General features: G+C 32.9%; 1 protein-coding gene across 1 annotated transcript in view; it reads left to right on the forward strand.

Annotated features, from left to right (window-relative positions):
* UNC7_2 (Innexin unc-7) overlaps positions 1–17,453 on the forward strand; it is a gene marked incomplete at its 5' end in the record, with an annotated part of 81,420 nt that extends 63,967 nt beyond the window's left edge. The window contains one exon of the mRNA XM_035734035.2: positions 16,184–17,453. Coding sequence (XP_035590126.1) covers positions 16,184–16,580 — 397 coding nt within the window. The 3' untranslated portion in view covers positions 16,581–17,453. The remainder of the gene's footprint in view (positions 1–16,183) is intronic.
* Between the last annotated feature and the right edge of the window lie 1,963 nt (positions 17,454–19,416).

Genomic DNA, 19,416 nt, shown 5'->3' on the forward strand with positions numbered 1-19,416 from the left:
AAATTACTTTTCTAGGTCAATGATAATAATAATAATCATAATAATAAATGGTGAAATTTGTTAGAACTTTATGAAATGGTATAAAACAAATTTCCGCCAAATTTCGTTGTTGTTGTTGTTGTTTTGTTTTCATTTTTCTCATGAGTTTTACGTTTCAAAAGTGATTTTATGAAAGTTTATGCCTGATAAAATATGTTTATACTGGGATTTATTTAAAGTTGGTTATCAGCAGACATTCATATGATGTTTATAGTTGAGATTATGTGTCAATTGAAGCTAGACCACTATGGAAAACCTGGAAGCATTGGACGACCGTTTCGTCCTATTGTGAGATTCCTCAGTAGTGCGCGTCCACGATCCACCATTGTCTTCAGTGAGATAATATCTCACAACAGATCCGGTTGTATATTTACAGTTGATGGTTAGGGTTAGGAATTAGATTTGGGGTTTTCATTACAAACTGGCATCAGCTATAATACCAAAACTTTATTTAACCAAATGAATGACAGAATTTTGCGCAAAAATCCAATACAAATTATCCTATACCTGACTGGTTTGTCCAGAATTAATTGTCTCGCCTTTTGTTTTCAACATTCTGATCACAGTTTTGCATAGTTTATTAAATTTCAATTCCACTATCAAATTCATATTAATGCATTAAAAAAATGGTTGACTATTTTAATTTTTCCGTTACTTTGATTGATATCATGAACTGATTGATTTTAGGCCACCATTGAAAGCCTGGATGCAGTGGACAGTTGTTTAATCTTATTATGGGACTCCTTGACAGTGCGCATCCACGATTCTGCTCGTGGTATTCGAAACCAGGGCCTCACGCGCGACCACTTAACTTCTAGACCACTGATCAGGAATCCAACGGTGTTAATGTCTAACTTGAACCAATCCGTGAACTTGCGCGACCATCTTCCATTGTACTGAGATAGGTACATGTCTCTCCCCGACACGGATTATCTCCACTGGTCACGGCTTCTCACTAGAGCCCCTTGAATTCCCTCACGAAGCTAGTCTCGAGTGAGCACATGGTAACTATCAGTATTGGGCTGTTATTCTTGTTATCGTTGAACCGTAAAAAGTAAATCCGATGATAAGATTGAAATTTTCCGGGTATTTTTTGTTGTTATTTAAAACAAATAAATCAACTAAACAATATTCTTTATTTTTCGGATAGAAAGTTTCTTCATTGATAAATAATTAATAACATTGTACAATGTGTAATAAATGAATGATCTAGCTAACTGATAATTATAATTCCTAATTTGAAATTGTTTTGACTCAATTAGTTAGTTACTTAGTTACTTATATATATTACTCAATGTATAACGTATTACAATCCACATGAGGACTAATTTTCTTCTGTCAACAGAATTGGTTTGATTAAGATAAGGTAAATGAAGATTAGTAGAATATAAATTATACAGTAATATACCAGAGAACGTTTGGTACGTTATTACGTCATTGTATATTGTTTTCCAAAAAGTGTAGTTCTACAACTGTGCTGAGAGCCTAACCAAAATGTTTTTAAGTTTATTACACTTTATTATTAAAAATGACTGTACAAGAGTTTAGTGAACTCCATCAGTATTTTTACTGATTGGACAATATAGTGGAATTTTTTTGAGGATGGGATATGTTCATCAATAAAATCTCTGGTTTACGTGACTCGAAATTGGTCACTAATGGTTAAACAATTGGTTGTAAATACATTTGAGTCAGATGAAAGGTTGGTAATGATCTGAATAGCTCAATGTCAACGTCTCCGACCATGAGTCTAGATGATACAGGATGGAATTTACCAGAGAGAGCCAGTTCCCTTCAGATTACAAGCACGAGTACTCAACAGTGTGAAATCTAGGTCTAGGGTTTACTGTGAGCAATACTCAACCACCTTAAATTAATTATATCTGCTAGAAATATTTTTCATTGGATGATACTTGTATACTAACGATAAAAGTTATGAATTATGTATGTGTATAATCCATTTAACTATTTCCGTTTTTCCCCGGGTACACTATGAAATAGAAATGTAACATTCATATTGCAATACTAAAGACAAAAGAATAGAAAGTGGCAACAATTGACTCAGACTTAGCAATACTCATCTGGTCTTGATTCTTCAGACTACTGTTACTATCCAACTTCATTTCATTCATTTAAATTCATTATGTACATTTTTAGGGTTTTCTGGAAACTTTACAGTTCTACCAGGGCTAATAACTTTCCTCCTTGTGATGCAACTTGATGAAGTCTTCATGTAATACCTAATTAGTGAATATAGTATGGCGATTCCTACAATGTCGTCGTTGAATGGTTTACTGGAAATATCACCAATTAAAGATATATCTCTCAACTAAGCAGCTTTCAGCTGATTAAGTCTGACTTTTTGTTGTTTGTCACACTTGTAGACAGCATAGTACTTTGACTCACTCTTCAGAATTATGTAAGGTCTTTGAAGAATATACTCAAGACATCTACTTGTTAAATACTATGTTAAAAAACGGTAGGACGTGCTGGATAAAGATATATTCTGACTAGAATCATGTTAGAACAGACATACCTGAACTCATAGCATATGAAAGTCAGATCAATCCCACATCTTCATGCCCATTTGGTACAGAGATATATTTATTGGTTTTGTAGATTAAATTTCATTCAAACGAACATGATTACTAAATTCAACCAGTTTAGATTTCAAGTAATTTTGACTAGATATTGTTAAATAAATCTGAGCAATTCTTAACAGATTTGTTTGTGTATTATATATTTATGTGAAAAACAAACTTCAAAGGCTTGAATTTGGAATTTTAACGCCAATTAGTCCGAAGTATATGCTTTTTAATATTATTATATTTGCTACGATTCAAACCAGGCGTCTTACTTACTTACGCCTGTTACCCCTTGGGAAGGAGAATAAGCCGCCTACCAGTATTCTCCGTCGAACGCTGTCCTGGGCAACCCTTTCTAGTTGCTATTCATCCTTTTGATGTCTGTCTCCGATTCCCGACGCAATATGTTCCTTGGTCTGCCTTATTTCCTCTTCCCATCAGCATTCCAAGTTAGATCTTGCCTCGTGTTGCAACTAGTTTATTTCTCCAAAACTCATTTTGTAATAAGTAAGTCTACTAAGTTATGACGCTTAGTGTTTACTCAAAAGGTTTGAGTTCAACTAGTTCTATTATAGGATGTTGGATGATGTCATTGAAGTGTTGTGATATACCTTAAACAGATAAAGTGAACTGTTAGGTTTCGATCCATATATTCAATACTATTTCAATTTCCGTGAAATTTAAACGTAGATTAGATTCAGTATCATGGCCACTTTTGAGTACCCATTGTTAAAAATCAATAAATGATCCAATTATTAAATAGACAGCTTTATCTAGTTTTCCTTTAAATTATCTATAACGTCTTATACCTGACTTTTGAATAAGACTGATTATTTAATAAGGTCGGTTATTCAATAAAGGTTTAAAACATCTCAAATTCGGTAACAGAACTCCATATCATAGTATTCAGTACTAGTATATTTTTTAAATTATCGATGAAACTTATCTAAAAACTAATATCAAAGTATATATAAAAGTCACTTCTTTATCACATTTGAAAGTATCTATGAGAATTAACGACTAACTAACAAGGAATAATGCAAATCAACTATAGCATCTGCTTTACAACATATACTACATTCATAACATTCAAATCCTGTTGAATGATTTCTAGATATATACTTCACATTACCAAAGCTTTATCTGTTCAGAATTTCAACTCCGGTTGCGTGTACAAATATCCATTTCCTGGATTTCTATTTGTATTGTGATTTTGTTAATATTTCTCTAAAAAATAGTTCTGTTAACAGTCAGTATTGATGGAGACCATATTAATACTAATAGAGAGTGCTAGCTGCAAGTAATTACCGCAGTCCTACAGATCAGTTGTTGACTGAATAGCTCTGACGTAATGTCTCCATCTTGAAAGTTGGGGTAACACGGGTGTAAATCAAACTGGGTATATCAGTTCCGTTAAGATCTCAAGTGTGACTAGCTAATTGTGGCAACTCATTTTTTCACCAGACAAATATTAGAGTTACATCAGTCATTTATATTAAGATTTGTTTTAACTTTCGAAATGAGTTCTTTGGACGATTTTTCATCATATATATATATATTCCTGCCTCTAACAATTCCAAAGTAGCTTTCTTCTTTGCAAAAATGTGTTTAGTTTATGAAAGCCGATAGTTTACTCAATAAGTCTCGTCAGGCATTTATTTGTTAGGATGATGGTTTTCAAATTGGAAGCGTTGTCCTGAAAACGATTAAATGGATAAATGTTTTAGTAACTTAGAATAAATGACATTTCGTTATCTTGTTGTTAGAACCCAATTGTGAAAACTTATCACTAAACTATTTCACACTGGTTTTTCATAAATATCGTGTTTTGATTACATATATATATATATATATATATATATATATATATATATATATATATCATTATTCAGTACATAAGCTTAAAAATTAGTTGCCATGGTTATAGATAAAATTAAAACTTCGGTTTGTCAAGTATTTGGGATGACCGTACAGTTATTGTACCTTGGTTTGTAGCTATAATTTATCCCAATATTTTCAATGTTCAATAATTCTGTTAGATCCAACACTTCCATTTATTTTTTCATTCATTTAGTGAATGTAATTTTGATTAAAGATTTTATTTATTCTTTGTAAATGCACGTTGCATTAGGCATTTAGGGGCTGCGCTACACTGACACGTTCATAGCAGATGGTTTTGGATAATTCCCAATTGTTTAAAAATGAAATATTCAGTGAAAATCAGATTTCAACCTATAATAATCATCAACTAAATATATGGAAAAAAGACCTAAAGTGATGGGTACAACATAATCAATGAACATTGGAAACACTGAAGAAAATTTCAACCCTGGTTTACACATCCCTAATAATTTTCACAATTATTCACATAAAAGTGGTCGACTGAGATGTTTGGGCTACGTGTTACGTATGACTGAACTCCAATTACCACGACACGCAATCCTGACTAGTGTTGGGGATGGTCGGAAGAGAGTTAGCAGCGACCAAACCAAAACGTCGCATCAGTCCTTCAAGTCACTCACTTCGAATCTGAGCCATGTTGGTAGATGCAGACTACTTGGTTGACCTCCACGTAACTATCGTAACCAATGGTTGGAGACTGTGTGTGACATGACTCAGAATCGATCAAAATGGTATCGGTGTCAGTGTACATATACACTCTCTGTCTTCCCTTAAACTATGAGATTAAGATCGCTTCATATCTTCCTTTCTACGAACTAGTTCCTTCTTCCTGTATTATATCCTTATATGCAATTTTTCTTTCATATATTACCATCAGTGAATTAACTACTTCTATGAATCCGGTGTTTATCTTGTAGTGCTAATGAGTGAGGTATGGCAACGTGGACAGATGCATATATGTTTCTGGTCCTCCGTTGTAGCTGACTGACTGACTGACTCACATAAAAGATCAAACATATGCTATTCGAATTTTGTTTATAGTACATTATTGTTTAGTTACTTAGTTAAAACTGATTAGTTTTTAACTTCCAAAGTTATTCATTGAAGAGTTTATTATAAAAATCTTTAAATATCAATATCAGTTTACATCTATTTTCACTGTCCAAACCGTTTTGATTTAAAGCTAGAAACTTACTACTTACTCAATCGATATTGTCTAACTAATGTCAATGAAAATGGTAGAAGTATTTATATCTACTTGTTACTGATAAAATTGACATCTGTCAATTGTCAAATTACCAATGACAATAAGTCATACTTACCATTAACCATTTCCTATCACTCTGAAAACCTTTTTGTTTGTTTTATTATTGTTGTTATCGTTCTTGGAAACTGTGGCTGACGATAATTGATAACTTTTATTCCACATTTTTATTGTATACGCATAAACTCGATAAGATTTATTATTTGATTATGTGGTGGTGGAGATTTATAGCTCAGGTGGATGATTTTGATAGAGTTTTGTTCTTTAAGCTGGATGATTTGATCGCGGAGATTCAGGTGGTTTGTACTGATGTTGTCGTTCAGAATAACGATGAAAGTTCTACGGTCAAACTATCCAGCTCAGAGAAAAAAACTTGATCAGAATATTTGATTATGCTTTATAGATTAACTTTCTATTATTATTATTATTACTATTATTATTATTATTATTATCATTATTATTACTATTGGTTTTGTAAGATAGAACGGAGAAAATTGGAGAACTAGTGTTTAACATTGTTGATCTTGGTAATGTGTATATAAGCGTGTAATTGAGGTAAACAGTGAGTATCTATTTAATTGAGTATGAATTATTATAATCATTTCTGTAAAATGACATAAAATTGAATTTTATGATAAAATTTCAGAGTCAAATGATGAATATTCGTTTTACGCTCTGAACTACCATATTATCATTTTTGTAAAATATTCCATCGTTGATAAGCCGTCTACATTGTTATCATTTTAGTGACTATGTTGTTTGTTTGTCGTTATTCAGGTCAGTATGAATAGGATTATATTTCGTAATTTCGGATATATATATATAGCATATTGATGAATACTAGTTGAATGATAACTATATTTAAGAACAAAACTGTTCAAGATCGATAGTTTTAGTAACTCAACACAAATGAAAGTTTAATATAGGCCGAATCAATAACTAATATTCTTTTCGTTCGAATAGAAGATCATCATTGGAATGTAGTATTATTTGTATTGTTGTTCATTATAATATCTTTGTATGTTTGTTTTTACTAAACTCTAATAGATAATTTATATTTTAATGTATATATGTATTATATAGTTTGAATCAAGGTTTAAAATTAGTCAGATCAACATTGAGAAAATAAGGAAATAAGTAAAAGTTGTTTCATCCCAGTTCAGAACATCTCATTAATGTTCTCTAGCTGGAATTGAACCCAAGATTGTCTTGTCAACAAAACTTAAGATCTCTGAGTCATCATTCAACAATGTACGTTCTTAACTTGAATCAATTTCTAATATTGTAAGGCGATTATCCAATGTCACTGGTGAGTAATTATCCCACTTCCTACGTTGTTAGGCTCCACTAATAACTTCTTCATAATAAAACTTTGAAAATTATCTCGCGGAGTTAACGATTAGTGAATACATGATTATGATTAGTAAAAGATGTTTTATAAAGAATTTCGAATTTCGTCACTTACAATAAAAGTTTCCACAAATCCTCCAACATTATTCATAAATCCATTAATATCCCAACTAAGGTTATATAGTTTCTATTTTATCAAATTTATGATGCATCAATCTTATTTATCCTCTTAATAATGGTTTCTGTTTCTAAAACTATTTATATTTCCAATTATCATTTTGATTGTGCAAAATATCACTAGAGTTCGGAACAAGCAACGTCCCACAGTTTCTTCATTATTTCATGACTTATTATCTACAAATTATCCTATTCCCGCCCTTCATTTGGTCTACTTTGTGTTTCAGAACAAGAATATTTCAGGAGAATACATTTTGTGAGTAGGGATCAGGCTTTATCCTAATGACCGAAACAGAAGATTCCTGCTGAATCCAAGATCCATTATCATAACGTAAGAATTATTCGTCAACACCACACATACCTTGTCATACACGGCACAAACGATCTTTCAAAAATTTTTTTTACAAAAAGCACAAGACTACCGGGGACTTCTCTAAGATTCATTCACCAGTTTTATCAAAACGTAGTTGCGGATCACCTGTCTCAATCACCGACACAACCAAATCTTAAAACATAGAATGTTTCAAAGACTTTATTTGTTTCTACCTGAAGTTTGTGCTCATAATGTCGTTCAGAAGAACGATGAAAGCCCCACGACCAAACAACCCAGCTCAGAGAAAAAAAAACCCATTCAAAAAATATAATACACAGGCTGATAATATGTGTAGTCAATCAGAAAATAAGCATATAAATGCAGATAAAAGGTACAATAGAAAAGGAGTATCAGTATGGGGTTGTGGAGATTGTTAAGTTCTTGACGTAGATCATGAATCGATCGATATCAGAACACCACTGAAAAACTGGAAGGACTGGACGGCCGTTTTGTCATAGTTTGGAACCACTTAACAGTGCACAAACACGACCCAGCACGAGGGATCTAAACCCAGGTCATTCGATCTCGTGAGCAAACGCTTAACGTCTCGATCAACGAGACACCATCCAACGGTGTTAATATCTAACTTCAATCGATCTATGGTCGTACATAACCCTCCATCCATTGTCTGAGGTGGATAACTATCTCACATGCAACATGAAATGGACTGCATTGGTCAATGCTTCTCACTAGAAATTCGTGAAATCCATGTTGAATCTAGTCACTAGTGAGCACATGGTTGTTATCAGTGAAAATAGTACAATCTCCACAAATCCCGGTATTGATAATAAATGAAAAAAGATATGATATGGCATTTATTACCAGTAATAATAATAATATTAATTTTTTGATTGAGATCATGAACCGATTGATGTTAGGCCATCACAATTGAAAACCTGGAAGCACTGGACGGCCGTTTCGTTCTATTGTGGGACTCTTCAGCAGTGCGCATCCACGATCCCTCGAGCGGGATTCGAACCCGGGGCCTTGTCGGGTAGAGACAGGTATCTGCCTCAGTAAAACGGAAGTTGGTCGCGCAATTTCGTGGATTGGTTGATGTTAGAAACTGTCACCATTGGATGCCGGCTCAGTGGTCCAGTTGGTTAAGCGTTCGCGTGCGAGACCGAAGGCCCTGGGTTCGGATCCCGCGAGCGGGATCGTGAATGCGCACAGCTGAGGAGTCCCACAATAAGACGAAACGGCCGTCTAGTGCTTCCAGGTTTTCAATTGTGATGGTCTAACATCAATCGGTTCATGATCTCAATCAAAATCTTAATAATCTCCACAACCCCTATACTGGTAATAATATTAATTGTTGTATTAATAATAGTACTAGCAATTTTACCTGAAAAAAAACGATTAAATGTTTACACATTTTGCACTTTAGATGATTTCGAATAGAGGAAAAAATGTGTCCCCATATATTCCGTTTTATGATTTTATGAAATGTTTTAGGTATTATTCTCAATTGTTTACCATGATTTGATGTATAATAGTTCACGTATATGTTGAATAAACAATGAATGAGCTAAGTGAATGGTTCATTAAAACACAAACCCAGAAACAATAAATTGAGATTAAGAAGAATATAAGTGAAAATTAATGAATTATTGGTTTATTTACACAGTTTCGTTAAAGAAAATTGTATGATTTAGAAGTGTTTGCAATGACAAATAATTGATACCTGATAGTTTTAATAAAATTTTTAAATGTTCCCGTTGTTGATATTCCGGACTAACTTTTAATCAGTCTTTGTTGGCATACGTGTATTCTGAATAAATCGCTTCAATATAGCCATTTTGTCACAAACTTTGTAGAAGAGGTGAATTTCCACTCGTAGTGCAATTCATAGTGAATGTTTCATTCAATTTAGGATGCGAAAACTGAATGCACTTGCATTCCGGTAGTATTGTTCAGTATTAATGTTCATATTGCCGATTGAAATCAGTATCTTACGCTTCAAACCCCAATACATTATCGACTGAGTTAGCGGTTCCACTGATAGTCACAGTTCATAAATTTTGTAAAAAGTATGCTTAGTTCTAATTCGGGATTCTTCTACAGTGAACGAGTGTTGTAAAGTTTCAGAAATTGAAAAACATAACTTTCTAGACCAATGAACCTCAAACTCAATCATTCCAATGTATACCAACTCCCTTACGTTCAATCCAGTCCAGAAAAAATAACTATCCAAGCTGGAAAGAATTACCAATTATTTAGTAAATATTCTTACCTAAGTTTCTATAAATTACGATTACACTCCCAATGGAGGCGTAGATTTTTCTGTTTTATATATTGATATCTAACTATTGCACGTATAAGTCAATTTAAAATGTCTGTAACTTGAATTGTCAACGAATAAGTAATTTAAACGTAAGATGGAGGTTGAAGGTAGCCAACAGGAAACCCTGGACCCGGGTTTCGTTCTATTTAGCCCTCGTCAGCAGGGTGTACCTATAATCTTGATGCTCCCAGACGGATCCCGTGTCTACCAGCTAGCTTCACTGCTGGAGATGTTACCACTTGGCTATCCTGGCCTCGAGTGACCTCTTTTAGGACTGAGATGTATTCACGATTAATTGGTCACTGGGCACACCTTACTGACGAGTGCCAAATAGAACGAAACCCAGGTTCAGGGTTTCCATTTGACTACCTCCAACCACCATCTTACCTCAACATAGTGCACGTAATGTCGAGTCATCTAGACCAGTAGCCACAATGCAACTTGCTCGATAACATTCGATCTGCACTAAGAAGGCTTGACACACACGACATTGATCACCACTCAGTGATCAATCATGAATACCCCGTTATTTACATTTTATTGTTCCAGAATTTAGAATTTGGGACAGTATGATTTTCTATGTTGAATTTGAATAGTACTTATTAGGTCATTTCATAAATAGTATAGAAATTTGTGCCTGTTATTCATACAATGCTTGATACTTGGTACGAAGTTGAATTAAAAACTGAACTTCACTCAACTAATCAATAAAAAGTCGGAAACAATCAACAACTGTGTACCAACAAATCCTGCCATCGATCGAATCCCAAAGCCTATTAAAAATAATATCACCATACATTACTACCAAGCTTCAGTTTAATGTAATCCAATTACACTTATTTGAATCATAACCACTGCAGTTCCTCTAATACGCAGAATTATATTAGGGTTTATTACCTAAATGTATTTGAACAAATTGAACGCACTGCGCTTTATAAATTGAAAAGTCGGAATAGAAATCAACATCTAGCACGATAACTAACTAATAGTTTACCCATAGAAAAACAGGATTTCATTCCATTTTTTAGGTGATAAGATGAAACAATTGGAACCAAAATTCAGTGAACACTACTTTGTATTTGAATGATGATTTTACTGAGCATTACGTTTATTCCATCCGTAGTTAGTAAATGAATTTCTTGTGGAAGTCTTTCTATGTTGCCCATGATTGTTACCTCTATTTTCTGCTTCATAAACTGATTAACAGTGGAATTGAGGATACATATTTTATCCTAATTGAAATTCTCAGTTAGATAGAATTGCAGCTTAGTACCAATGTCCATGGTACGAATTAAAAGTAGCACCTATTACTTCAAACATCAATGTATTGACATTTCAGTTACTAATTCCAAATAGTTACTGATTTGTTCATCATTTATATACTTCATAATTGTTCTTAAGACTCCTAAAAGAACGAAACACTTGTGGTGAATTCCAGCGCTAGCTATTATTTAAAAATATACTACCAGTTGAAACTAACAGTAATATTGAGACATTCTTTTTGACAAACCAACATAAACTGGTTAAAATTCAATTTTATTTATAAACAACGGGTTACTATACGTTTTTATGGATAAACATCACACACATTGAATGAATTTAAAGCTATCTAAACTCATTCGCTTGATAGATAAGATGTTATTGTTTGAAACGATAAGTGTTATATTGTAGTCTCGGTGTAAATGTCATGTGTATCCGGCTAACTAGTCCTATAATATCAACAAAACGCATGTCCTGGATTTCATTCCAACTCGTTACATTACAACTCACTCTTTTGTTTGAAAATTGTTTTTAGGAAGATGCCATTGACGCAGGTAATTCATTATTAGCAATACTATAAATGTCACGTTGTTTTTATTCCTTGTTTAGTTTAATAAAATCTCTTCAGGACATTGTACAATAAAATACATTATGAATTACATAAATCAAAATAAGATCACATTGTTCAAATTGTGTATATGAACTGATTATGCCATAGTGTATAATCTTATATAATACAATCATATTTCATTCTGTTTGATATTACCATTACTAAATACCTATGGATTGTGTATGTTTTTTTATCCTGGACCTTAGAATATTGAAAAAATTGTAGAAAATACTGGGAAAAAGAAAGAAACTAGGGAACTGAAGGAACAAACAAATATTTGTAACTAGGGTATAAATAAGTGGATAAATATCTATATGTTTCATACACATAATTCCCCATTATCATTTTGAATAAAGATCCTAACAGAATAGCATGAATTATTTATTTTTTAGGTTCTCGTCAGCTGCTCACAACCAGTGACATTTAAAAACATAATTACATATTGGCTTTAAATTACTTACATGGGAGAGTTTGGTTGGAAGTTATATTGAAGACATATTAGTATAGTATAGCAAGGGTGTAAATAAATTTAATAGACTGAATATTGTCAATATATACTTTATGTGAAAGAACATTCGACAACATTGATTGTGACAACAATTCAAACGGCTAGAAACAAGTAATTACATAATGAGTAAACATTGATAGGAATGAAATGAGCCGAGCTCAGTTGATAAAATAAGATTAATAATTTGGAAGATAGTTGGAATATAACTCAATGATGTAATAAATGAGAGAAAGAGTTTGAAGAAAAAGAAAAAAATATGTATGAAGATGCAGTGAAGGAATGTTAGTCACCAAAGCAAGGAAAGATTAATAACCATCTCCATTTGAACACATAAATCAGGTTTTTGGAGTCTGATAGCAACTGCTTCAGCAAACTTCAGAAGACTGGAGTTTGGCTGCTTACTAATCACCTTGAATGATTGTAGGGTACCGACCTGATGTCCTGTATCAAGATGTTTGGTGATTGCACTATTTATAGTCTTTCTTTCTGTTTTGTTCTGAGGCTCTTTGAAACATGTTCAAAAATCTAAGATGTGCCCTTCTTTCTGTTCGGCCAATATAGCAGCTACAAGTAAATTTATAAACACAGTTGGCGTCAACACAAAAGGGGTGCATGTCAGCCTTTGATTGAGTTATTGAACATGTTGTTTTATACAGAATTAAGAGTTTGACCGCCGGATAAGTTTTGGCTAGCGCAGTGTTCAGTCTCCTGTTAATTGTGTTTGCGACATTATCACCTTTGAAGTTAAGATTCATAGATATTGGTTTTTTATTGACAGTAATTACTTCCGTCTCGTTTTCTTTAGGCCTTTTGTATTTGTCAATAAACTTTTGTGAGTAAAAATTGTTTCTTAGACACTTTCCCACGTTCATCAACTCTTCTTCCAGTTTGTCGGTGGTGACGAGAACATACGAAATAAAATGAGTTAATGATACTGTGCTAGAATCTTTGTTCTTACTCTTTTTAAAATATGTATGTAATGGTTACATTTAATATGAACTTTATGATGGCTTCGACCTCATGTAGGTTTGTCACAGTCTATTTAGTTCCATGATTATTTTCTGTAGTTTATGCTTGTTAAGGGTAAACCTTAGATCTGTATACATTTCATTTGTTTTTTGGCTCTTTTTCAAGCATATATCTTATACTAGGTCTTATTCTACAATTCGTTCATATTATATTTATGATATTTTAGTAATTACTATCCGTTTATATACTGATCACATCTTTGTGCTTATTGAACATATTTTCGTTCACGAATTTAATCATTCTGTTACTTGGATACCTGATACAGACTTTTTAATCATTTTTCAGATTTCCCAAATATTCTTATACTTAGTGCCCAAATAGTATATAAAGGTTGCTAAGTAGAGATAAGATCTATGCATAAGAAGCTGGGTTATTTACTTATGAGCAGTTCTGAAAAACACATTAACTTTAGTAATGTCGTAAGTAATGATCCAGGAATAACATAAAACGTTTCATTTTCTTAGACTTTCCTCGGAAGTTTCTATTCGATGTCTTTTCTAGGCTTCTGAAAGCTTTTTTGGGGAAATTCTTGAAGGTCTTTAATTATTTGATTTCACTAAGGTTTATGCACTCTCTACACATTTTATTGCTCTACATTACTAATTTTGTCAAAAATCCTTGTCTTGATGCAACTTAGAAAGTTTTTGGAAAGTCTAAGTTCAAATTTTTTATTATTACTGTTGCCAAGCAGTTTGTATCAAACCGAATATACTATTATTAATATCATTGTTTGAATATGATCTGAACTGTGGACTGTTTCCAAAGAGATAATCGTTGAACATTTCGAAATATTAGACATTCTTCTCAACTGAACATGAGATTTATCATTGTCATACGCTCAATGCCACTATACCACCTTTAATTAAAATGAAACTTGGAACTTAAAAGTTTTGCATCAGGTATGATGTGGTTACTAGTGATTTATCACCGAATGATCTACTTAAACCTTATATGTATATGTGGTATGGTTGTATATTGATTGTAACATTTCCATGTAATTGAGAGGTTATTTTTCTGTACAAACAAAATGTCCGTAATCATCAGTTAATCATTAGTGAATATAGAGTCTAAGATTATAATGAATAATATTCCTGAACAAGTATTATCAAATTGTCTTTACTAGTATAGGGGTTGTGGAGACTATTAAGTTGTTGATTGAGATCATGAACCGATTGATGTTAGACCACCTTTGGAAACCTGGAAGCACTGGACGGCCGTTTCGCTCTGATGTGGGACTACTCAGCAGTGCGCATCCATGATCCCGCTCGCGGGATTGTTTGATCGCTGTCATGTGTTTGCCCAATCTTTTAGTCCTGGTCTGAGTTACCATTTGAATTCTGTCATCGCTAAAAGACCTGACAAACATGACCTTGATCATGACTCAGTGAGCTAGGACGTTTGTTTTGTATTGTTAATTTGACTAGCAGTTTTTAGTATTTAACATCATGTTTTTTATTAAATAATGTTAGACTTTCTTTCAATGAAATTAATTCTAATAGAGTAGAATTCGCACTTTGATAATACCAGACATAGTGTGCAATTTCATTTCGCCTAGTGACCGACTACATTGCTATTCAACACATACATATTCCATTAACACTTGAAGGTCCAGACAAAAACATGGTATTGATAAATAATACTCAGAAGTACATCGTGAACTAACAATGGTTAGATGACCACTAAAAACCAGGAAGCACCAGACAGCTGTTTTGTCACCCCATAATTCTTATCAGAAATGTGCATTCACGACTTCATTACAGATCAAACCCAGAATGTTTTACATATCGAGGTGAGCGCTTAACCTTTAAACTACTAATTTGCCATCGAGTGGTTTACACATCCAAATCCACTCAACTTCTGATACTGCTCAGTCATTTTCCTGAACTAATTGTGAGCAACTCCTTCATATGGTTGGATTCTAGTGATTTGGGCTTCTCACTAGAGTTCCAAAAAATATCCAATGTATTTATTCAAAATGAATATCCGGTCAGCCAATGACGTAAACTATGACTTACGCCTGTTACTCCTAATGGAGCATAGGCCGCCGACGAGCATTCTCCAACCAACTCTGTCCTGGGCCTTCCTTTCTAGTTCCATCCAATTCTTGCTGTTTTTTTTAATGTCTGTCTCCGTTTCTCGGTGTAATGCGTTCTTTGGTCTTCCTTTTCTCCCTTGGCTTTGGGGATTCCATTTGAGGGCTTGTCATGTGATGCAGTTGGGTGATTTCCTCAATGTGTGTCCTATCCACTTCCAGTGCTTCTTCCTGATTTCTTCCTCCACTGGAATCTGGTTTGTTCTCTGCCACAGTAGGTTGTTGCTGGTAGTGTCTGGCCAACGGATCCGAAGTATTTTGCGTAGACAACTGTTGACAAACACCTGTATCTTCTGGATGATGGCTTTCATAGCTCTCCAGGTTTCCACCCCATACAGTAGAACTGTCTTGACATTTGTATTGAAAATTCTGACCTTGGTGTTAGTTGACAGTTGTTTTGAATTCCAGATGTTCTTCAGTTGTAAATATACTGTTCTTGTTTTACCGATCCGAGCTTTTACATCTGCATCAGATCCACCCTGTTCATCAATGATGCTGCCTAAATATGTGAATATTTTTACATCTTCCAGACCTTCTCCATCAAGTTTGCCTGTTGCATACTATATTGTATTGGAGAATCCTGCTTTACTCCTTGTGTATGTTGAAACCTACTGCTGCTGTAGCAACAGCCTCAGCAGATTTGTTAATTTTCCAAATTATTTTCATTATTATTTCTTCTTATTATTATTTTTTTCTTTTATTCATTACAGATATACACTACAATGTGTTCTTCCAGTAAATTATTTTATTGAAAAAGTCTATATATTTCTATGGTTTTGGTATATATTAATGGCATGTTTAACAATATTAAATACATTTATATGGATTACAAAATTATGTTTACCATATCGTCGTGTCCAATTTATACGTCAATATTTAAAAGCATTAAAACAATTATCACATACAGAAGAAACAGAATGTGCCCGATTTGTTAATAATAATTTAGGTTGGGATGGTATATTTTTATTACAAGCAGTAAGTAAAATCTCAAGTGATTTAATTGTACTTGATGTCACTGGTATGTTATGGAGCAATTATCAACGTGCAAAAATTACTGGAACTGAAGAAAATATTGGACGATTTATTGAAAGTATTAATCGTGTTTAAAAAACAAACTTCTTCTTTGTCTTCTTCCCCTTTTTCTTCTTTTTCTTCTCGTTTTGTTCTTTGATAAACAATATATAAACATATCAAAATGGATTCTTTCTATAAAAATGATATTCACTAGCCTGTGATTTACTTATACAGATGACTAATGAATCTCTCTCTCTCTCTCTCCTTACCTCCCTCCTTCCCTCTCTCTCTCTCTCTCTCTATATATATATATATATATATATATATATACCTAGTGAACAATTAGTATACATGTACATATATGCCTTTTATAAACGCAGCAAATCCTAATGAATTATTTGATCATTTTGTTTTACTAAAATTAATTGCTCAGCTCTTCAATGAATTTGAATCTTCTTCCTTAGTTACAATTATTATTATTATTAATACAATCAATATTATGTTAGTAACAATTATTATTTATTGATTTTTTTGCTCTTTCTAATGATAATAACTAATAAACAATACTATAAATGTGAATATATTTATAAATGGGGTATCAAATTACCCAATATGTAATACTTTTGAATGATATAAAACTAAGAAATCAATATTTGAAGATACACTTTTTATTCAGTTATTTATCAATATCTTAATCTTATTCCCCCTTCATTTTAACTAATCAGTATCTATTGAATATTGTATAGGATATTTGTGTATACATGAATATTTATCAAAAACGAATTCTATTGTATAATTATATTGGTGTGTATTTATGTATATCCATTGAATAAATGGAACTATATATATATATATATATATATATATCCTAATTTCCCATACAGATTGAGAAATGTTCCCCCCTTTGGTCAGATTTTTATTTAACGCATAAATGCAAAATTTATTTATATAAAAATTCAACTGATCTTCGTTTCTTTTTTCTTGATATTTTTGTCATGGTAACAATTGTTAATCAGTGGGTATGATATCAAACTCATAGACATTATTACTTATCTATATGTATATGTGAATAATAAATAGAATTATGGTCTTCCTGTAATTCAGTTGATGTTATGTATATATATGTCGAATCATCAGTTTGATGAGTTTAAATAGAAGCCAGAATAATATTTGTTGCAGGATATCGAGATAAACAACAAGAATAAATTCACTTGGTGTTGTTTTACTTGTATCTTCCGACTGTTACATAGGACTGCAATTGATCAGTCTCATGTTGGCATATGTGCATCTTATGCAAATTACCTCAATATTGCCTTAAGTCACAAGCTGTTTAAACAAAGATGGATACAGGTACATCCAGCTCACGAGTCCCAAATAGAACGGAATTCGCGTCCTGGATTCCACTGCTGGCTACTATTCATCTTTGCTTAACAAGATTGAAGTTTTTTGAACAATGCTTGAATAATGCTTGCTTTCCTCGTCATATTATTAAAGCTATCCGTGCATGTAAAATACCTTATTCATTAAAAAAACTTCAACGTGTCACTAAATCTCAAATCGAATGTACCAAGGAAATTATCTCTAAACTTAAAACAGAATCCCTTGGTTATGACAAGTGTTGTTTGTCGAATATCTGCATCAAAATTTGGCCTGGCTTTATTTAACTTCATAAAGGGAACCAAATGCATGAAGTTTGATGAGTGTTGGAATGGAAACAGAAGTATGAAAATCTGTAGTTTGAATAGCTAGATTCTGTTAAATCCGTTAGTATATTCTGTCAGACTATAATTTACAAATGACCTTTGAGCGACGTTAAAGTGACTTTGAGAATGTATACTTAATAACTAGGACCAAATGAGAGTTATAAACCAGTGAGAGGAATCAGAATTCTGATTTACAGTTGATGGTTAGAGTTAAGAATTTGATTTAAGGTTTTGATCACGAACTGAATCTTGCACCAAAATCCAAGACTCGTTATCTCATGTCATGTTGGTTCGTTCATAAATTATAGTCTTTCCATAGACTATTATCTTTTAGCTTTCGTAAAACTATTAGTCAGTTGATTATAATTCAGTTTCGCAGATTTGCGTTAAAAATATCCATGTTATATATCTATCAAGTTCTAGAAATTAGGATCCATTGTAGTCTGATATTGTTTTAACTGAAGGTTAGAGAAGGAGTTCATATGGACGATACATTGATTGTGTGACAGATATACTAAACGTGTTGACAGGCTTGTTGTTTTAAAAGGAATAAAATTAAAATTTTCACATATACAGTGATTCATTCTCTTTTTTTACGCATTCCAACCACTGAACTCTTTACCCCTTTAACCTATTTTTAGTGGCTACAGTTCCCATATCATTTTACATTTACCACCTTTATAGTTCACATATAAATATAATGACATACTGAGCAACCCTGTACTGACCACACGAAATCGTATGGCCATTTGGTAGGTGAGATATTTAAATCTGAGTGAATGTATTAAGTGGATCATGTACGTAGGTTACTGCACTGTGTTCACATCAGGATCAGTCAACTAACCGAAATATATTGATCGGTATTCGGACATATAGCTTCCCAAATACTTTATGCCTTTCTATTGTGAATGGATGGTTTGGTAAGCGTATTGAATTGTTCAATAGAATTGGATCCGACTGTTGACGGAAAAACCTATTCAGCAATTTCGTCGGTATAGTATCCCATGATTTATGAGAAACAGTAAATTTGATAAAGATAACCTCTTGTGCATATTTCGTTGAGTGAGAGAGTTTTATTGCAGATTTTATCCGACACTTAAATGATACCTATTCTCTAATTAAATTATTTTGCCTCATCCTTATACCAGACACTTGAATAATGTACAACTATAAACCTTACCGAAGAACCAAAATTAAATACCATTAACTTTGACAGCAAACCCAAA

The sequence above is a fragment of the Schistosoma haematobium genome, chromosome 2 (assembly GCF_000699445.3).
Source record: "Schistosoma haematobium chromosome 2, whole genome shotgun sequence".
Lineage (NCBI taxonomy): Eukaryota > Metazoa > Platyhelminthes > Trematoda > Strigeidida > Schistosomatidae > Schistosoma > Schistosoma haematobium.